General features: G+C 44.7%; 1 protein-coding gene across 1 annotated transcript in view; it reads left to right on the top strand.

Moving 5' to 3' along the window:
* The window catches only part of LOC144516378 (protein TASOR-like), a 71,479-nt gene that overhangs the window by 6,493 nt on the left and 43,805 nt on the right, over nucleotides 1-21,181 (top strand). Inside the window, 2 exon segments of the mRNA XM_078247606.1 lie at nucleotides 17,570-17,715; nucleotides 19,928-20,020. Coding sequence (XP_078103732.1) covers nucleotides 17,570-17,715; nucleotides 19,928-20,020 — 239 coding nt within the window.

Genomic DNA, 21,181 nt, shown 5'->3' with positions numbered 1-21,181 from the left:
TTTCCACGTTTTTGTCGTTTTTTTAATAATAACGCTTCATTGACTGATGTTTAGGGAATCACAATATGGACTATAGTGCAATATCCAAATCCCAGGGGGCGCAATATTTGTTAAAGGCAAAATATGTGTCAAACCATTCTGAATGAAGTATTGTGGAGCTGCAGAGACGTCCCGGCCTACACATTATATCCTACAGACTACAGAATAATGAGACACAAAGCGATCATTCCCTCCAATATCGTGAATCATATCACAATATCAGTCAAAATAATCACAAATACATATTTTTCCTCATATCGTGCAGCCCTAAATGTTCACACTAGCGTCTATTCTGTTATCGTCTTTTCCGTTTTTGTCTTTTGTCATCTTTTCCGTATGTTTTTCAGTTTTTTGTCGTTTTATGTTTGTACTTTTTTCCCACGTTTTTGTCACTTTTTCCGATGTTTTTTGTCGAGTTTTTTTGTCCACATTTTTTTCACATTTTTTTGTCACTTTTTCCGATGTTTTTGTCGGGTTTTTAATGTTTTTTCCACATTTTTTTGTCACTTTTTTTCCGGGTTTTTTTTGTCACTTTTTCCGATGTTTTTGTCGAGTTTTTTCAGTTTTTTGTCACTTTTTCCACATGTCTACTTTTTTTCCGTTTTTGTCACTTTTCCACGTTTTTGTCGGTTTTTTTAATGTTTTTTTCCAAGTTTTTTTGTCACTTTTTCGAGCGTTTTTTGTCACTCACATTTTTCCGTCACTTTTTTCGGGTTTTTGTCACTTTTCGATGTTTTTTTGTTTCACGTTTTTTGTCACTTTTCCACGTTTTTTGTCGGTTTTTTAATGTTTTTTCCAGTTTTTTCGTCCACGTTTTTTTGTCACTTTTTCCCAATGTTTTTGTCAGGTTTTTTTATGTTTTTTTCCATGCTTTTTTGTCACTTTTTTCCACGTTTTTTTTGTCACTTTTTCCCGATGTTTTTGTCGTTTTTTTTTGTTTTTTCCACGTTTTTTTTTGTCACTTTTCCAAGTTTTTTTGTCACATTTTCCGACGTTTTTGTCGTTTTTTTTGTCACTTTTTTCCACGTTTTTTTTGTCACTTTTTCTGATGTTTTTATCGTTTAAAAAAAAAAAAATGTTTTTCTTCTTTTGTCCCCACTTTTTAAAATCCTTTTTTTTTTTAGACATTTTGTCCATTTTTTCAATGTCCTTGTATCATTGTTTTGTTCTTCTTCAAAATGCTATAACATTGAACAACACACCCCAATTCAATGAAAGTGAACTGATCATTTATTTTACGGAACAATCCACGTTATTTTTTTTGACACTGTGGTTGAAAGAAACCCAAATGATCTGATAAAGAAAGGGTTAAGCAAATCTTCTGCCATTCCTCAGTTGAGATTGCAGAGTCTAAACCCTCACACCATGCCAGTCTCTTACTCTCTGAGGAAACCTTTCATCCATCCATGATTATTAGGGTGTTGATTTCTTGCTATTTTTCTTGCTACACTTGGTTTGACAGTGGATTTCTAAGATTTAGCTCTGGTATATTTAGCTTGTAAGAGGCCGAAAGTAATCATATATTTATCTGCCTTGCTGAGATTATGATTTACGTGAAAAATGCCAAAGACACACAGTTTGGCGTCTAATAATAGCTTTATACCTGGGACATGCAAAATCATATCCATTACCTGCCTCCAAAAAGCCTGGATTTGTGGCCAGTCCCATAGGCGGTGATATAATCCCTTTCGGGATTATTGGGGCTGAATTTATTTAGCTGAGTTGGTGTTACATATGTTCTCATTATCCACTTATACTGAAGTCATTTAAAATGGGTACTTATTGTTTGTTTGAGATTTTAACCCTTGTGTTGTCTTCTCGTCGACCTGCAACTTGTTGTTTTTCTGGGTCAAAACTAAAACTTCCTCACTTATCCTGACATTTTTGTCACTTTTTTCCACGTTTTTTTGTTACTTTTTCTGATGTTTTTGTCGGGTTTTTTTAATGTTTTTTTTTCCAAGTTTTTTTGTCACTTTTTCCAAGTTTTTTTTGTCACTTTTCCCGATGTTTTTGTCGTTTTTTTTAATGTTTTTTTCCAAGTTTTTTTGTCACTTTTTCCAAGTTTTTTTGTCACTTTTCCCGATGTTTTTGTCGTTTTTTTTAATGTTTTTTTCCAAGTTTTTTTGTCACTTTTTCCGATGTTTTTGTCGTTTTTTTTAATGTTTTTTTCCAAGTTTTTTTGTCACTTTTTTCCGTTTTTTTTGTCACTTTTTCCCGATGTTTTTGTCGGGTTTTTTTGTTTTTTCCACGTTTTTTTTTGTCACTTTTTCCCAATGTTTTTCTGTATTTCTTCTATACAGCTAAGAGTAGGTAGAGATATCTTAAATATATAGCTTCTTATCTGCAGGTATTTAAAAAAATGTTTGTGGTTGGATGTCATACTTTTGCCTCAAATCTTCAAACGACATGAGAATGTTATTGTTAAATAAATCAGCAGTTTCACTTAGGCCTTTGTTTGCCCTCATTGTGAAGCCCATATCTTGTTTGCCAGGTGTAAAAGCGCTGTTACCCCAGATTGGTGTAAACTGAGATAACACAGGTAACTCACCAGTATGTCTCTGAACCTCATACCATAATCGAGTGAAAAAAGGGGCTATGTGTTAATGTCTTTAATCCTTTTAAGTTAGCTGAATATAAATGTGAATTGAGTGGTGGAGGGGGTGTCATGCTTCTTTCCAAACTCCTCCAGGAACGTGGCGTTTCCTGTGAGAACCAACAAGCGGCAGTAGTAAGTTGGGCAGCCCAATAATACCATTGGAGGTTTGGGAGTTTCAAGCCTCCTCTCTCGTAGGGGAGATGAAGCAAAGATAAGCGAAGTCTAGCCCGTCTGTTCCCAATGAAATTACAGAACATGCTTTTCATCTTTGGAAAAAAGTAGTGAGTAGGAGGACCAAGAGGAATGGGATGAAAGAGGTAGAGACATTTCAGAAGAACATTCATTTTAAGTATATTGATACGCCCTATCATGGAAATTGGTAACATGGACCATCTATTAATTTTCAATTAGTAGTAGTTCATGTTATAGTAGGGCACAGCAGGGCGTTACGGGGTGTAATGTGGGAGTAGTTCATGTCATAGTAGGGCACTGCAGGGCGTTACGGGGTGTAATGTGGCAGTAGTTCATGTCATAGTAGGGCACAGCAGGGCGTTACGGGGTGTAATGTGGGAGTAGTTCATGTCATAGTAGGGCACAGCAGGGCGTTACGGGTGTAGTGTGGGCAGTAGTTCATGTCATCGTAGGGCACTGCAGGCGTTACGGGGTGTAATGTGGGAGTAGTTCATGTCATAGTAGGGCACAGCAGGGCGTTACGGGGTGTAGTGTGGGAGTAGTTCATGTCATAGTAGGGCACAGCAGGGCGTTACGGGGTGTAATGTGGGAGTAGTTCATGTCATAGTAGGGCACAGCAGGGCGTTACGGGTGTAATGTGGGCAGTAGTTCATGTCATAGTAGGGCACAGCAGGGCGTTACGGGGTGTAATGTGGCAGTAGTTCATGTCATAGTAGGGCACTGCAGGGCGTTACGGGGTGTAATGTGGGAGTAGTTCATGTCATAGTAGGGCACTGCAGGGCGTTACGGGTGTAGTGTGGGAGTAGTTCATGTCATAGTAGGGCACAGCAGGGCGTTACGGGGTGTAATGTGGGAGTAGTTCATGTCATAGTAGGGCACAGCAGGGCGTTACGGGGTGTAGTGTGGCAGTAGTTCATGTCATAGTAGGGCACAGCAGGGCGTTACGGGGTGTAATGTGGCAGTAGTTCATGTCATAGTAGGGCACTGCAGGGCGTTACGGGGTGTAATGTGGGAGTAGTTCATGTCATAGTAGGGCACAGCAGGGCGTTACGGGGTGTAGTGTGGGAGTAGTTCATGTCATAGTAGGGCACAGCAGGGCGCTACGGGTGTAGTGTGGGAGCAGTTCATGTCATAGTAGGGCACAGCAGGGCGTCTACGGGTGTAGTGTGGGAGTAGTTCATGTCATAGTAGGGCACAGCAGGGCGTTACGGGGTGTAATGTGGGAGTAGTTCATGTCATAGTAGGGCACAGCAGGGCGTTACGGGGTGTAATGTGGGAGTAGTTCATGTCATAGTAGGGCACAGCAGGGCGTTACGGGGTGTAATGTGGGAGTAGTTCATGTCATAGTAGGGCACAGCAGGGCGTTACGAGGGGTGTAATGTGGGAGTAGTTCATGTCATAGTAGGGCACAGCAGGGCGTTACGGGGTGTAATGTGGGAGTAGTTCATGTCATAGTAGGGCACAGCAGGGCGTTACGGGTGTAATGTGGGAGTAGTTCATGTCATAGTAGGGCACAGCAGGGCGTTACGGGGTGTAATGTGGGAGTAGTTCATGTCATAGTAGGGCACAGCAGGGCGTTACGGGGTGTAGTGTGGGAGTAGTTCATGTCATAGTAGGGCACAGCGGGGCGTTACGGGGTGTAGTGTGGGAGCAGTTCATGTCATAGTAGGGCACAGCGGGGCGTTACGGGGTGTAGTGTGGGAGTAGTTCATGTCATAGTAGGGCACAGCGGGGCGTTACGGGGTGTAATGTGGGAGCAGTTCATGTCATAGTAGGGCACAGCAGGGCGTTACGGGGGTGTAGTGTGGGAGTAGTTCATGTCATAGTAGGGCACAGCAGGGCGTTACGGGGTGTAGTGTGGGAGTAGTTCATGTCATAGTAGGGCACTGCAGGGCGTTACGGGGTGTAATGTGGGAGTAGTTCATGTCATCGTAGGGCACAGCAGGGCGTTACGGGGTGTAGTGTGGGAGTAGTTCATGTCATAGTAGGGCACAGCAGCGCGTTACGGGGTGTAGTGTGGGAGTAGTTCATGTCATAGTAGGGCACAGCAAGGCGTTACGGGGTGTAATGTGGGAGTAGTTCATGTCATCGTAGGGCACAGCAGGGCGTTACGGGGTGTAATGTGGGAGTAGTTCATGTCATCGTAGGGCACAGCAGGGCGTTACGGGGTGTAGTGTGGGAGTAGTTCATGTCATAGTAGGGAACAGCAGGGCGCTACGGGTGTAGTGTGGGAGTAGTTCATGTCATAGTAGGGCACAGCAGGGCGCTACGGGGTGTAATGTGGGAGTAGTTCATGTCATAGTAGGGCACAGCAGGGCTGCCACGGGGGTGTAGTGTGGGAGTAGTTCATGTCATAGTAGGGCACAGCAGGGCGTTACAGGGGTGTAATGTGGGAGTAGTTCATGTCATAGTAGGGCACAGCAGGGCGTTACGGGGTGTAATGTGGGAGTAGTTCATGTCATAGTAGGGCACAGCAGGGCGTTACGGGGTGTAATGTGGGAGTAGTTCATGTCATAGTAGGGAACAGCAGGGCGTTACGGGGTGTAATGTGGCACAACAGAGCATGGGTGGACGCGACAGGACGCAGTAGGACGCAGCAGGACACTGCAGGGAATCGCAGAGCGTAGCAGGTCCACAGCGACAGCTGCACCCAAGATCCAGGTCTTGGTGCCACCCTAATCCAAGGCGATATTCTGGGTGAAGAAATCACATTAATAGATTCAGAAACCGACTCTATTACTGAAGTATAATTTGGCTCTACTAAATCGTCAATTTTAGGGCTGATTCTAAGATAAATGAAGCTATCTCTAACTATTTTGAATGGTTTGAACCGGGGGATTTACTCTTTCAGAATGCTTAAGGAAAAGAATAGCAGATTTTGCCTTCATTAATCGTTAACCGGAAAGCTTACTAAAAGAAGTAATGGTATTAAATAAGTGATGTAGTGACTGTTCTAAGTGGGCTAAAAAAAATCACAATATCATCTGCAAATAAGCCTGTTTTGCTGTCAATCTCATTTACTTTAATGCCGGTAATATTCTGATTACTCCTAATGGCAATGGCCAACACAAACAGAAGAGGTGAAAGGGGACAACCTTGGCCAAAGCCAAAACGTGCAAGTACTTGGTGGCGTCCAACGGGAGCACTGCTGTATCAGGATGTTTTCGGACACGGTGGAAAGCTTGCCGTCCCCTAACAAATCCATTTTTGGACTGGATCAGAAAGAGAAGGCAGGTATCTTTCAAGCCTTCGTGCCAATATTTTAGCAATTATTTTCACAATTAATCAATGACATTGGTTGATAGGAACCACATTTAGTTGCTGATCTTCCAGGTTTCAGTATCAGGATTATAAGTGCATTACGCAAGGATGGTGGAAGTTTGCCAGAATTAAGGCTTTCAACAAACGTATCTAACAGTGGTGATAAAAGCTTATTCTTAAAAATGTTATAGATGTAAATAGGCAGCCCATCTGGGCCTTTCCCCGTTTCATTTTGTCAGTTGCTTTCAGCTGATGTGATAGGGAATCTAAACCAGCTTTAGCTTCACTAAGTGAAGGGAGCATTAACTGATCAAAACAATCTTTCCGGAGTATAAGTCGCATCAGTCAAAAAATGCATCATGAAGAGGAAAAAAAACATATATAAGTCGTACTGGACTATAAGTCGCATTTATTTAGACATTTATTTCACAAAATCCAAGACCAAGAACAGACATTTAATCTGGAAAGGAGAGTTATTAAACTACCCAACAGCCCCCAGAACAAGGGGCTGAATACGGTAGGTGTCCTCTACGTTAACGTAACACATTAACAGTTATTAAACTACCCAACAGCCCCCCAGAACAAGGGGCTGAATACGGTAGGTGTCCTCTACGTTAACGTAACACATTAACAGTTATTAAACTACCCAACAGCCCCCCAGAACAAGGGGCTGAATACGGTAGGTGTCCTCTATGTTAACGTAACACATTAACAGTTATTAAACTACCCAACAGCCCCCAGAACAAGGGGCTGAATACGGTAGGTGTCCTCTACGTTAACGTAACGTAGCTGCTCTGTTGACGAGCCTCTCCCAGCAGCACGTTGTTCAAGCACCCATCTGTGGACTCCTTCCTCCAGCTCTGGCCATCTGGATTTCAGCGCGACTAGCTTTCTTTGTTTTCTTCATTGCAGTGAGACTAACCTTTTCTCCAGTCCCTCACAAGTTTCTCTCTCACTCCAAACTCTCCTTCTGCTGCTCGATGACCGTTTTCGGCTGCGTGTTTTACTACCTGCAGTCTCCTGCAGCTTCTTTTCTTTCTCAGTTGTCTTTAGGAGCAGCATATAGTCCTCACAAGCCTAGAGCGCCTCTCACGGCTGTAGACGGTAATGTTTTCAGCATGAAATAACATTTAAAACATGTTACATTATATATATTTTGATATATAAGTCGCACCTGACTATAAGTCGCAGGACCAGCCAAAGCATGAAGAAAAGTGAGACTTATAGTCCGGAAAATACGGTAATCTGATTTAAAAAGTGTATTAATTATTTGAGGGTCCGATGATTTGTCTCTATTAGCAGTCACAATCTCTGTGATCATTTGTTCATTTTGTTGTGTTTTTAAGCAGCATGCAAGTAGTTTCCCTGCCTTCTCTCCCTGATCATAATAATAGGTCTGCTTCAGTCTAATTAAGCCTACCAAGGCTTTATTGGTAGATAACCTGTTATACTTTGCTTTTAGAATAGCTAATTTTCGTTGTTTTTCTTTATTGTTATATATATCACCAGTTATTTCTAATTCAAGTATCCCTTTCCAGCTTCAACATCTCTACGTATTGTTTATTTTGATGTATGTCTGGTATATCCCAGTGTCCCATCTTATTGAGGCAGATGTTTCTATTGTGTTCAACTGAAAATAGGAATTTGGGATTTAGTAACCACTGTGGCTTTAGGCGCCAAAGGGTTTTTCTTTGGACAGCAGATGAAGCTGAGTAATTAAACATAAGTAAAGCATGGTCGGAAATGAGAATACTCTTGTAAATACAACCACTAACATTAGGAGCAAGCGATTTGGACATAAGAAAGTAATCAATGCGACTATAAGTATGACAGGAGAGCTCTTTCTTTGCAGGGTTTTCTACTCTCCAAATATCAATTAGGTTAAGCTCCTGCATAAACTGGTGAATTATTGTCCTGCCCCTTGCATGAGTTAGATCTGTGCCTGAAGAGCGGTCAGGTTTTGGGTCAAGGCTGCAGTTAAAATCACCCCCAATTATTATGGCCCCCTGTCGAGAAGAAATTAGTAAAAATAATGAATCTGGAGAGGAACAGACTCATGAACTAGCACTGCAATTCCCCTGGCATGTGATGAAAAAGAGCATGTGATTACTTGACCTGGCCATCTTTTCTTTAAACGGCCTGTTTCATTAGAAAGCAGGTGTGTTTCTTGTAAGAAAACTATTTTTGGATGATATTGCTTGAGCCTATTCATAACTTGCTTCACTTTAACCAGCTTCCTTAGGCCTCTAACATTCCAGGAGATTATCTTAAGGTCTACATTTCTATCTATGTATTAATGCTGTGACTATGGCAAGGCCCTGTCGATAACATTTAGCCTTTCCTGTGAAAAAGTTCACTTTAAAAGTCAACAAAAAGAACATTAAAACGTACATAACAGCACAAAACTCCTAACCCTCCCCTCCCTCTGTGATCTCATTTACCCAGATACCCCTCCCCACTTGTAGCGACTTGGGTTATGTTCACTGATCCTTTTAAAAGGAGCCAGACCAAAACAAAACGTTCTCACTAAACTATATAGGTCAATCGCTCCGACCCGGTGAATATTAATGTGTCACCCAGCTCACCCTCGTGTCAAATGTACAAGTGTAAACATCCAGATTTACTTGTATTAAGGATAAACAGTCTTTAAACACTGTGGCAATGCTCTTAATTGTCCCTCTAAGAAATATATGTGTTTAGTATCGTGATAACGTCCATAATGCCGGCCGTTGTTTACCCGTCTTTCTGCTGACGAACACGCTGAATGAAGACTTCCAGGTCCAGGTCTAATTCCTGGAGTTTAGACTTAGACTTGTCTTTATTGATCCTTTTGGGATGACTCACGCAAGGAAATGAGATTTCCAGCAGCAGATTTTGGCAGCTTACAAAACACTCTTTAAATAAAGAGGTATAAAAAAATACAGTATAGAAACAAATACAGTATAAGAGTAACAATGACAATAAACTTTTAGCTAAATATTTTTTTACAAAAAGTAAACGAACAGTAAACAACAAACTACAGATAAAGAAATATATAGATATATAGGACTATGTATGGTATTGTGTTATTGTACAGTTAATAAATAAAAGACATTTAGCATAAATTAGCAGTTAAGAGCAGTTAGAGAGTCCAGGTATGTATGTGAGTAGATTATTAATGTATTGCACAGTGAAGGAGTGAGTGGCTACCAGTCCTTCCCTTCCTTCCTGTTCTCTTCTGTCCTCTTTACCCTATTTATTGTATTTCTTCCTCCCCCGAGTGAGGAGTTGTAGAGTATGATGGCATGAGGGACAGAGGAGTTCTTGAGTCTGTTGGTCCTACACTTGGGAAGGAGCAGCCTTCCACTGAACAGGCTGCTCTGGTTGCTGATGACGGTGTGCAGGGGGTGGCTGGCACTGTCAGTAATGTCCAGCAGTTTGTCCAGTGTCCTCCTCTCTGCCAGCGTCACCAGTGAGTCCAGCTTCACGCCGACCACAGAGCCGGCCCGCCTGATCAGTTTATCTGCTTCACACTGTTATATTGTCTCCGTTGTTTCTGTACCTCCACAGAAAGGTCTGGAAAGAACATGACTTGGTGCTCCCGATACAGCACTTCTCCTTTTTGTCGAGCTGCTCTCATTACTCGAACTTTGTCTTGATAGTTAAGAAACTTAATGATGAGTGTTAGCTCTTGAACTTTCTTTTGAAGGGACTTTTCCTTGCCAGTTAGCGCTAAAATGTCATCTTCAGCTTTGCCAATGCGGGACTCTGCCGACGTTAGCCTCTCTGAAAAAGCACCAATAGAGGGTTTTCACGGTGCGTCATCAGACCAGAAGTCGCCATGTTGGAGGTACGCCGCATCACAGCGACGCACAGGCACTGAAGTAGATCCCGAACGGCGTCAAGGAAAATGGTTAATTATGGCCGTGTTTTAGGTTGTACCAATAGGTCAGACCGAGAAAAACATTTGGAATATTATCGACTTCCAGAAGTTATTAAAAACCAGGGAGAGGAATGCCAGAAGTTATCAGAGGAAAGGAGGCGCTTGTGGCTGGAAGCTCAACCAGGATCTACGAGGGGAAACTCTGTCTTGTTCAGTCTTTGAAATGAAAAAATAAACTATTGAGAGTCACTTGGCTACACCTTGAGTATCACAATGATGTCATACAGTTAAGGTTAGGTTGATTAAAGACGTTATTTCATTACTTACTTTGGCCTTCACAACACAACGGTCATTAATGACTTGGTCCTGCGTCTCCCTCACCCATCCACACACCATCTGGTTATAGGCCTCCAAACCTTTGTAGGATTTAAGGTCTTCCGCTGTGTACGGGCTCGGTGAGAACACCAGGTAGGGGACTATATCGGGATATGCAACTGAAGGAAGAATCAGGGTCGCCATGGGTCCAAGAAGAGGGAGCTGACTGTTAGGGATCTGCACCGCCAGTAAACTGTCATTTCTCAAAATATCACGCCTTTTTTGTGGTCCAAGTCCTTCCATGCCTTTGCATCTTGGACGCGTTTTGATGAGCTTTTCTGTTGTTTAGACATAAAGTATTAAAGTGGATACTTCCAAAGTGCACAATACTCCATTACTCCGTTCAGTTGTTTACACCGAGTGCCTCCAATATGGCCGCGCATCCAGGTTACCGCCCAGAACGTGACGTCGGTGAAAACCCTCAATTGCTTCTTTTATCTCTTGGTTAGACGAGACGACTTCACGCAACTGAACAGAGAAGTCAGCTCTCATTAAATGAATGGCGGCTAAAATGTGATGAATGAATAAGCTAAAATGTTAGCCCCATCGGCTTGGTGGCCTGCCTTAGCGTCCTCTGAGTCTACCTCGCCATCCACCGAGGTGTGGTCCACGCTAGCATCGTCGTCATCATCATCATCGCCACCTGTTGTCATTTTAATCTGGTTGACTGTTTTCTTTCTTGGCATTTTTATTCACAACATGAACAAGACGCGATTATTAAACCAAACTAGTTGGTTGAGGTTGATTTGGCAAAAAGGAAGTGCTAAAAACGCACAGGATCGGAGCTGAAAAACCTGCCGCCTCTCGGGTAGACGCCATAACCGTGAAAACACCTTGAACTGTGAAATTTCCCTTAATAATGTTGCTGTTGAGCTTTTGTTGAATTCCCTTTCAAGACACAATGAGAGTTTACTTGCAAAATGTAATTTGCAAAATAATGTTTGTCTCGATTGTATTGTTTTTGTGATCGTTGGGAGCCGAAATCACATTCAAAATGAGATTAATTGCACAGCACAGCCCTACTATTGTTACATTTCTGTCATGAGTGGATGTGTTTGCACATCAACAGCTGCCTCTCTCAGGTGTTTGGCGCTCCAGCTCAACCCTCCTGAGAGTTTGGCACAAAAAAGGCTGCAACGGTCCTGTTATAATTGAGGCGGGCTAACTACTATTGTTGTGGGCTCCCCAGATGCTCCAGCCATCTGGGTGGGTGAGGCTCACCTGAAAGGCGCTGAAAGCTGCATAAAGTGTCTTTTGAATTTGATAAAAAGCACTAAATGAATAAAATGTATTATTATTATTTTTCAAAGGATTGACAGTATTAGGAGTCCTAAGTTTAGCTGGGGAATTTTGGAAACATTCCAGTTTTGGTTTAATGTTGCTTACACAATTTTGATTTACTGTGGTTAGTAGGCTATACAATTAACACACACAGGTTAATAATAGCAATGGTGTATGTATATTATACTGTCCAACCAGTGGAACATGTCCTGTTCTGTAGACATGGTCCTTATTTATATATATTTATACTGTCCAACCAGTGGAACATGTCCTGTTCTGTAGACATGGTCCTTATTTATATATTTATACTGTCCAACCGGTAGAACATGTCCTGTTATGTAGACATGGTCCTTATTTATATATTTATACTGTCCAACCAGTAGAACATGTCCTGTTCTGTAGACATGGTCCTTATTTATATATATTTATACTGTCCAACCAGTGGAACATGTCCTGTTCTGTAGACATGGTCCTTATTTATATATATGTATACTGTCCAACCAGTGGAACATGTCCTGTTCTGTAGACATGGTCCTTATTTATATATATGTATACTGTCCAACCAGTGGAACATGTCCTGTTCTGTAGACATGGTCCTTATTTATATATATGTATACTGTCCAACCAGTAGAACATGTCCTGTTCTGTAGACATGGTCCTTATTTATATATTTATACTGTCCAACCAGTGGAACATGTCCTGTTCTGTAGACATGGTCCTTATTTATATATTTATACTGTCCAACCAGTGGAACATGTCCTGTTCTGTAGACATGGTCCCTATTTATATATTTATACTGTCCAACCAGTAGAACATGTCCTGTTCTGTAAACATGGTCCTTATTTATATATATTTATACTGTCCAACCAGTGGAACATGTCCTGTTCTGTAGACATGGTCCTTATTTATATATATGTATACTGTCCAACCAGTAGAACATGTCCTGTTCTGTAGACATGGTCCTTATTTATATATATGTATACTGTCCAACCAGTAGAACATGTCCTGTTCTGTAGACATGGTCCTTATTTATATATTTATACTGTCCAACCAGTGGAACATGTCCTGTTCTGTAGACATGGTCCTTATTTATATATTTATACTGTCCAACCAGTAGAACATGTTCTGTTCTGTAGACATGGTCCTTATTTATATATTCATGTTGGGTTTGTGGTATATTCTCGGGTTTTCTCCGGCCAAATATTTGGCGGTCCAATCAGTGAACAGAGGGAGGGGCTGAGAACGAGGACGCTGAGGTCATGCTGTAGTTTGAGTTGTAGTTCCTAGGGTTAGTACGGTTCACAAAACCCACAGTTTGGTTCGTATCACTGTTTTCGGTTCTGTACAGTTCTTGTTATTTTGTCTTTTAATCTTTAACACTCCAGAAATATACTTCAGCATATGATATGTAGCTTAATTAGCATATTGAATGCATGTTGCACAATACATGCACACAGTGGCAGTTCTATCTATTGTTTGATTTCTGCTGTCATCATAGGTAACATGAAATCCAAAATGTTCCCACACACCAGACTATATACGACGCTGGAGCATCCTCCAGCTCTGGGCAGCCTTCCTCATCTCTCCCACCTGACGTCTCTACAGCCTTCCTCATCTCTCCCACCTGACATCTCTACACTCTTCCTCATCTCTCCCACCTGACATCTCTAGTCTTCCTCATCTCTCCCACCTGACGTCTCTAGTCTTCCTCATCTCTCCCACCTGACATCTCTAGTCTTCCTCATCTCTCCCACCTGACATCTCTACACTCTTCCTCATCTCTCCCACCTGACATCTCTAGTCTTCCTCATCTCTCCCACCTGACATCTCTAGTCTTCCTCATCTCTCCCACCTGACATCTCTAGTCTTCCTCATCTCTCCCACCTGACGTCTCTACAGTCTTCCTCATCTCTCCCACCTGACATCTCTACAGCCTTCCTCATCTCTCCCACCTGACATCTCTCAGTCTTCCTCATCTCTCCCACCTGACATCTCTACAGTCTTCCTCATCTCTCCCACCTGACATCTCTACAGTCTTCCTCATCTCTCCCACCTGACGTCTCTACAGTCTTCCTCATCTCTCCCACCTGACATCTCTACAGCCTTCCTCATCTCTCCCACCTGACATCTCTACAGCCTTCTTCATCTCTCCCACCTGACATCTCTACAGTCTTCCTCATCTCTCCCACCTGACATCTCTACAGTCTTCCTCATCTCTCCCACCTGACATCTCTACAGTCTTCCTCATCTCTCCCACCTGACATCTCTACAGTCTTCCTCATCTCTCCCACCTGACATCTCTACAGTCTTCCTCATCTCTCCCACCTGACATCTCTACAGTCTTCCTCGTCTCTACAGTCTTCCTCATCTCTCCCACCTGACATCACTAGTCTTCTTCATCTCTCCCACCTGACATCTCTAGTCTTCCTCATCTCTCCCACCTGACATCTCTACAGTCTTCCTCATCTCTCCCACCTGACATCTCTACAGTCTTCCTCATCTCTCCCACCTGACGTCTCTACAGTCTTCCTCATCTCTCCCACCTGACATCACTACAGTCTTCCTCATCTCTCCCACCTGACATCACTACAGTCTTCCTCATCTCTCCCACCCGACTTCTCAGTCTCTCATCTCTCCCACCTGACGTCTCTACAGTCTTCCTCATCTCTCCCACCTGACATCTCTACAGTCTTCCTCATCTCTCCCACCTGACGTCTCTACAGTCTTCCTCATCTCTCCCACCTGACGTCTCTACAGTCTTCCTCATCTCTCCCATCTGACATCTCTCAGTCTTCCTCATCTCTCCCACCTGACATCTCTACAGTCTTCCTCATCTCTCCCATCTGACGTCTCTACAGTCTTCCTCATCTCTCCCACCTGACGTCTCTACAGTCTTCCTCATCTCTCCCACCTGACATCTCTACAGTCTTCCTCATCTCTCCCACCTGACGTCTCTACAGTCTTCCTCATCTCTCCCACCTGACATCTCTACAGTCTTCCTCATCTCTCCCATCTGACGTCTCTACAGTCTTCCTCATCTCTCCCACCTGACGTCTCTACAGTCTTCCTCATCTCTCCCATCTGACGTCTCTACAGTCTTCCTCATCTCTCCCACCTGACGTCTCTACAGTCTTCCTCATCTCTCCCACCTGACATCTCTACAGTCTTCCTCATCTCTCCCACCTGACGTCTCTCAGTCTTCCTCATCTCTCCCACCTGACGTCTCTACAGTCTTCCTCATCTCTCCCACCTGACATCTCTACAGTCTTCCTCATCTCTCCCACCTGACGTCTCTACAGTCTTCCTCATCTCTCCCACCTGACATCTCTACAGTCTTCCTCATCTCTCCCACCTGACATCTCTAGTCTTCCTCATCTCTCCCACCTGACATCTCTACAGCCTTCCTCATCTCTCCCACCTGACGTCTCTACAGCCTTCCTCATCTCTCCCACCTGACATCTCTACAGTCTTCCTCATCTCTCCCACCTGACATCTGTAGTCTTCCTCATCTCTCCCACCTGACATCTCTACAGTCTTCCTCATCTCTCCCACCTGACATCTCTACAGTCTTCCTCATCTCTCCCATCTGACGTCTCTACAGTCTTCCTCATCTCTCCCACCTGACATCTCTACAGTCTTCCTCATCTCTCCCACCTGACGTCTCTACAGTCTTCCTCATCTCTCCCACCTGACATCTCTACAGTCTTCCTCATCTCTCCCACCTGACGTCTCTACAGTCTTCATCATCTCTCCCACCTGACATCTCTACAGTCTTCCTCATCTCTCCCACCTGACATCTCTACAGTCTTCCTCATCTCTCCCACCTGACATCTCTACAGTCTTCCTCATCTCTCCCACCTGACATCTCTACAGCCTTCCTCATCTCTCCCACCTGACGCTCTCTACAGCCTTCCTCATCTCTCCCACCCTGACATCTCTACAGTCTTCCTCATCTCTCCCACCTGACATCTCTAGTCTTCCTCATCTCTCCCACCTGACATCTCTACAGTCTTCCTCATCTCTCCCACCTGACATCTCTACAGTCTTCCTCATCTCTCCCACCTGACATCTCTACAGTCTTCCTCATCTCTCCCACCTGACGTCTCTACAGTCTTCCTCATCTCTCCCACCTGACGTCTCTACAGTCTTCCTCATCTCTCCCACCTGACGTCTCTACAGTCTTCCTCATCTCTCCCACCTGACGTCTCTACAGTCTTCCTCATCTCTCCCACCTGACATCTCTACAGTCTTCCTCATCTCTCCCACCTGACATCTCTACAGTCTTCCTCATCTCTCCCACCTGACGTCTCTACAGTCTTCCTCATCTCTCCCACCTGACATCTCTACAGTCTTCCTCATCTCTCCCACCTGACATCTCTACAGTCTTCCTCATCTCTCCCACCTGACATCTCTAGTCTTCCTCATCTCTCCCACCTGACGTCTCTACAGTCTTCCTCATCTCTCCCACCTGACATCTCTACAGTCTTCCTCATCTCTCCCACCTGACGTCTCTACAGCCTTCCTCATCTCTCCCACCTGACATCTCTACAGTCTTCCTCATCTCTCCCACCTGACATCTCTACAGTCTTCCTCATCTCTCCCACCTGACATCTATACAGTCTTCCTCATCTCTCCCACCTGACATCTCTACAGTCTTCCTCATCTCTCCCACCTGACATCTCTAGTCTTCCTCATCTCTCCCACCTGACATCTCTACAGTCTTCCTCATCTCTCCCACCTGACATCTCTACAGCCTTCCTCATCTCTCCCACCTGACATCTCTAGTCTTCCTCATCTCTCCCACCTGACATCTCTACAGTCTTCCTCATCTCTCCCACCTGACATCTCTACAGCCTTCCTCATCTCTCCCACCTGACATCTCTAGTCTTCCTCATCTCTCCCACCTGACATCTCTACAGCCTTCCTCATCTCTCCCACCTGACATCTCTACAGTCTTCCTCATCTCTCCCACCTGACATCTCTACAGTCTTCCTCATCTCTCCCACCTGACATCTCTACAGTCTTCCTCATCTCTCCCACCTGACATCTCTACAGTCTTCCTCATCTCTCCCACCTGACATCTCTACAGTCTTCCTCATCTCTCCCACCTGACATCTCTACACGTGACGTGACCTGCAGTAGCACGTCACACACCTGAGGCTCGCCGCCTCTCAAAATCTGACGAAAATCTGTTAAACTGACCTTTGTTGATGTGAAATGAAGACAGATTCAGCAGCTGCACGGCCTGTTTCTCTCTTCAAATGTTTTCAGAAACACGTTTCGGTGAACTATTTTTGTAAAATACGAGATGGTATTCAGAACGAGACGCCGTTAGAGTCTGTTTTGAAATTCAGGAGCAGCCAGACCCACGCGACGCGTTGGTCCAATCAGCTGCCATGTGTTGCGTTCATCACGCTCATTCCCCTCGTCGTTTTCAGTGTTTTAACATACGTGTTGTAAGGTTCGGGAACAGTTTGATTTTCCAGCTCACTCCGTTAGTGGTGAAGGAGTTGGCTAAGGCTAACGCTAGTGATGCTAAGCCAACGTCACGACCAAACGTTAGCGATTGGTTACGGCAGATCCAGAGTGGCTCTGGGCAGATCCAATAGTTTTAAACTTCAACAGAGTACCAGAGTCTGGTAGGACCAGGCTAGTGGACCAGAGTCTGGTAGGAAAGGCTAATGGACCAGAGTCTGGTAGGACCAGGCTGAGTGGACCAGAGTCTGGTAGGACCAGGCTGATGGACCAGAGTCTGGTAGGACCAGGCTAGTGTGCCAGAGTCTGGTAGGACCAGGCTAGTGTACCAGAGTCTGGTAGGACCAGGCTAGTGTACCAGAGTCTGGTAGGACCAGGCTAGTGTACCAGAGTCTGGTAGGACCAGGCTAGTGGACCAGAGTCTGGTAGGACCAGGCTAGTGAATCACTGCTCCTGATACTGTTTGTGTCCTTCTGTCTTTCTTTCAGCTCTGTTCCAGCATGTCTCCACTGAGTCCAGGGAGTATGAAGACATGATGACCATCCTGACTTCCAGCTACATCGACACCAGCTCTGCTGGCTGCTTCACCTACTGCAAACCTCGGCTCGTCCACAGTGAGCTGCTGGAGAAAGAGGTGAGAGACAGACCAGTGGAGGAGCATTACCATTTCAATATGTCCGCTACCTAGAAGTAGAGTTTAGATTCTCTGCCCGAGCCCGAACCGGACCCGACCCGACCCTCTGGCCAGGCCCTTGATCAAGCATTAGTGTGTTTTTAATCATGACTTCATTAGCCATTGGGTGGGGAGAAAGCTCTGCCTCTCCAGCTTCTCCCGTAGCTCTGGGTGGATGTCCTGACCTGACCTGAGTGGGAGGTAAACTGGGCTACATCGTGTCTCCCCCATCTGCAGCACTGTTGTCGGCCAGTGGGTCAGCATGCAGACTGTGGTGAAGGACAGTATTAATCAGGTGATGGAGACCGTGATGAAGGACAGTATTTATTAGGTGATGGAGACCGTGATGAAGGACAGTATTAATCAGGTGATGGAGACCGTGGTGAAGGACAGTATTAATGAGGTGATGGAGACCGTGGTGAAGGACAGTATTAATGAGGTGATGGAGACCGTGATGAAGGACAGTATTAATGAGGTGATGAGACCGTGATGAAGGACAGTATTAATCAGGTGATGGAGACCATGATGAAGGTCAGTATTAATCAGGTGATGGAGACCGTGATGAAGGACAGTATTAATCAGGTGATGGAGACCATGATGAAGGACAGTATTAATCAGGTGATGGAGACCGTGATGAAGGACAGTATTAATCAGGTGATGGAGACCGTGGTGAAGGACAGTATTAATCAGGTGATGGAGACTGTAATGAAGGACAGTATTAATCAGGTGATGGAGACCGTGGTGAAGGACAGTATTTATTAGGTGATGGAGACCGTGATGAAGGACAGTATTAATCAGGCGATGGAGACCGTGATGAAGGACAGTATTAATCAGGCGATGGAGACCGTGGTGAAGGACAGTATTAATCAGGTGATGGAGACCGTGGTGAAGGACAGTATTAATCAGGTGATGGGGACCGTGGTGAAGGACAGTATTAATCAGGTGATGGGGACCGTGATGAAGGACAGTATTAATCAGGTGATGGAGACCGTGGTGAAGGACAGTATTAATCAGGTGATGGGGACCGTGGTGAAGGACAGTATTAATCAGGTGATGGAGACCGTGGTGAAGGACAGTATTAATCAGGTGATGGAGACCGTGATGAAGGACAGTATTAATCAGGTGATGGAGACCGTGGTGAAGGACAGTATTAATCAGGTGATGAAGACCGTGATGAAGGACAGTATTAATCAGGTGATGAAGACCGTGATGAAGGACAGTATTAATCAGGTGATGGAGACCGTGATGAAGGACAGTATTAATGAGGTGATGGGGACCGTGGTGAAGGACAGTATTTATTAGGTGATGGAGACCGTGATGAAGGACAGTATTAATCAGGTGATGGAGACCGTGATGAAGGACAGTATTAATCAGGTGATGGAGACCGTGGTGAAGGACAGTATTAATCAGGTGATGGAGACCGTGATGGAGGACAGTATTTATCAGGTGATGAAGACCGTGGTGAAGGACAGTATTAATGAGGTGATGGGGACCGTGGTGAAGGACAGTATTTATTAGGTGATGGGGACCAGAAAGTCTCCTATATGGTTCCAGGTCTTTGATTATGTTGATGTCTTGATCTGGTCCCCTCACTGTTCAGCTGAGGGAGCTTATAGGGTCGAGGCTTTTTTTACGTTTCTTCCTTCAGATCATTTGTGATCCGTTCTGAATAAACTAACAGCTGTTTACATGCTTCGTCCTCGTTACATTATTCATTAAGACAACCCTAAACAGATTTCTGGAGTTCAAACAACTCAGAGTTGTAGTTTGAACGTCAGTTATAGCGGCCACGTATTAAAACATTGTCAGGTTTAAATCAGGCTCGGACTCATAATTACAGTTAATGTGTCGGCAGCCATAAGCCCCGCCCACCCACTCTATACACGATGTGATTGGCCTGACCAGAGTTTGGTTTTTCCAGCTCGTAAGCCAACAGAGAGTTGCTAGACGACCCTGGCTGCAGATTACATCTGCTGCCACTAGGCTGCGTCTAGATTTGTAGGCTAGTAGAAGTGGTGATGAGATCTGTCCAAAGAAATCAAGAAAAGGCCATTCAGACAAATTGGGAAACGCTGTACATGTTTACGATGGAGCCATGTTTGGTATGACCAACTGAGCTTCTGATTTGTTCATGGATTGAGTGTGTGTGTGTGTGTGTGTGTGTGTGTTTCAGTTTGTGGAGAAGAGGAAGGAGATGAAGGCAGATGGGAGGACAGACAAGGAGCTTGAGGAGAGCTACGGTTTCCTGTTGGCTGATTCTGTTAAGGTAAGAGGAAAGGAAATGGTCTACGGCTACATCACATGAGTTTTAGCCAAGGGGGTAAGCGAGCGTCCACAAAGCGGACCTCCTATGTCGCCATTTTGATGCTACCAAGCCATCGCCTCCCGTTAGCGTCCCATTGACTTGAACTTGAATTGAATCTTTTTCGTGCTGGCCACCACGAAAAAAACGAGATAAACGTGTTGTTGTACACGAATCGATAGATTAAAAATAACGTGACAATTATACAAACTGCCGTGAGGCCGTGTTGGACATGTTGACTTGTCATAGTAGGAAGAGCCCATCTGAGATTGATCACCTTAACGATGGCTCAGTTCCATCTAGTGTCCCAGGAAGCTGTTTCAGTGAGTCAGCGTGCTCAATACCAGGGCCTCTCCTAAGTGGAACACAGCCATCATTAATGGGTTTGAATACACCTGTGCTGTTCCTACTATGACATGTCTACATGTCAGGAAGGAAGGATGGAAGGGAGGGAGGATGGGAGGAAGGATGGGAGGGAGGAAGGATGGGAAGAAGGAAGGAAGGAAGGAAGGGAGGAAGGATGGGAGGGAGGAAGGATGGGAAGAAGGAAGGAAGGAAGGAAGGGAGGAAGGAAGGATGGGAAGAAGGAAGGAAGGATGGGAGGAAGGAAGGGAGGGAGGCAGGAAGGAAGGATGGGAGGAAGGATGGGAGGAAGGATGGGAGGGAGGATGGAAGGAAGGAAGGAAGGAAGGAAGGATGGGAGGAAGGATGGATGGAAGGAAGGCAGGAAGGAAGGAAGGATGGAAGGAAGGAAGGCAGGAAGGAAGGGTGGGAGGAAGGATGGGAGGAAGAATGGAAGGAAGGAAGGCAGGAAGGATGGAAGGCAGGAAGGAAAGAAGGATGGGAGGAAGGAAGGAAAGAAGGATGGGAGGAAGGAAGGAAAGAAGGAAGGAAGGAAGGCAGGAAGGAAGGATGGGAGGATGGGAGGAAGGATGGAAGGGAGGATGGAAGGATGGAAGGATGGGAGGAAGGAAGGAAGGCAGGAAGGAAGGATGGGAGGAAGGAAGGATGGAAGGCAGGAAGGAAAGAAGGATGGGAGGAAGGAAGGAAGGAAGGCAGGAAGGAAGGATGGGAGGAAGGAAGGAAGGGAGGAAGGAAGGAAGGGAGGAAGGAAGGATGGGAGGA

The sequence above is a fragment of the Sander vitreus genome, chromosome 4, assembly GCF_031162955.1.
Source record: "Sander vitreus isolate 19-12246 chromosome 4, sanVit1, whole genome shotgun sequence".
Taxonomy (NCBI): domain Eukaryota; kingdom Metazoa; phylum Chordata; class Actinopteri; order Perciformes; family Percidae; genus Sander; species Sander vitreus.
Note: the sequence above shows the minus strand (reverse complement) of the source record. Positions and strands in the feature narration are given on the sequence as shown.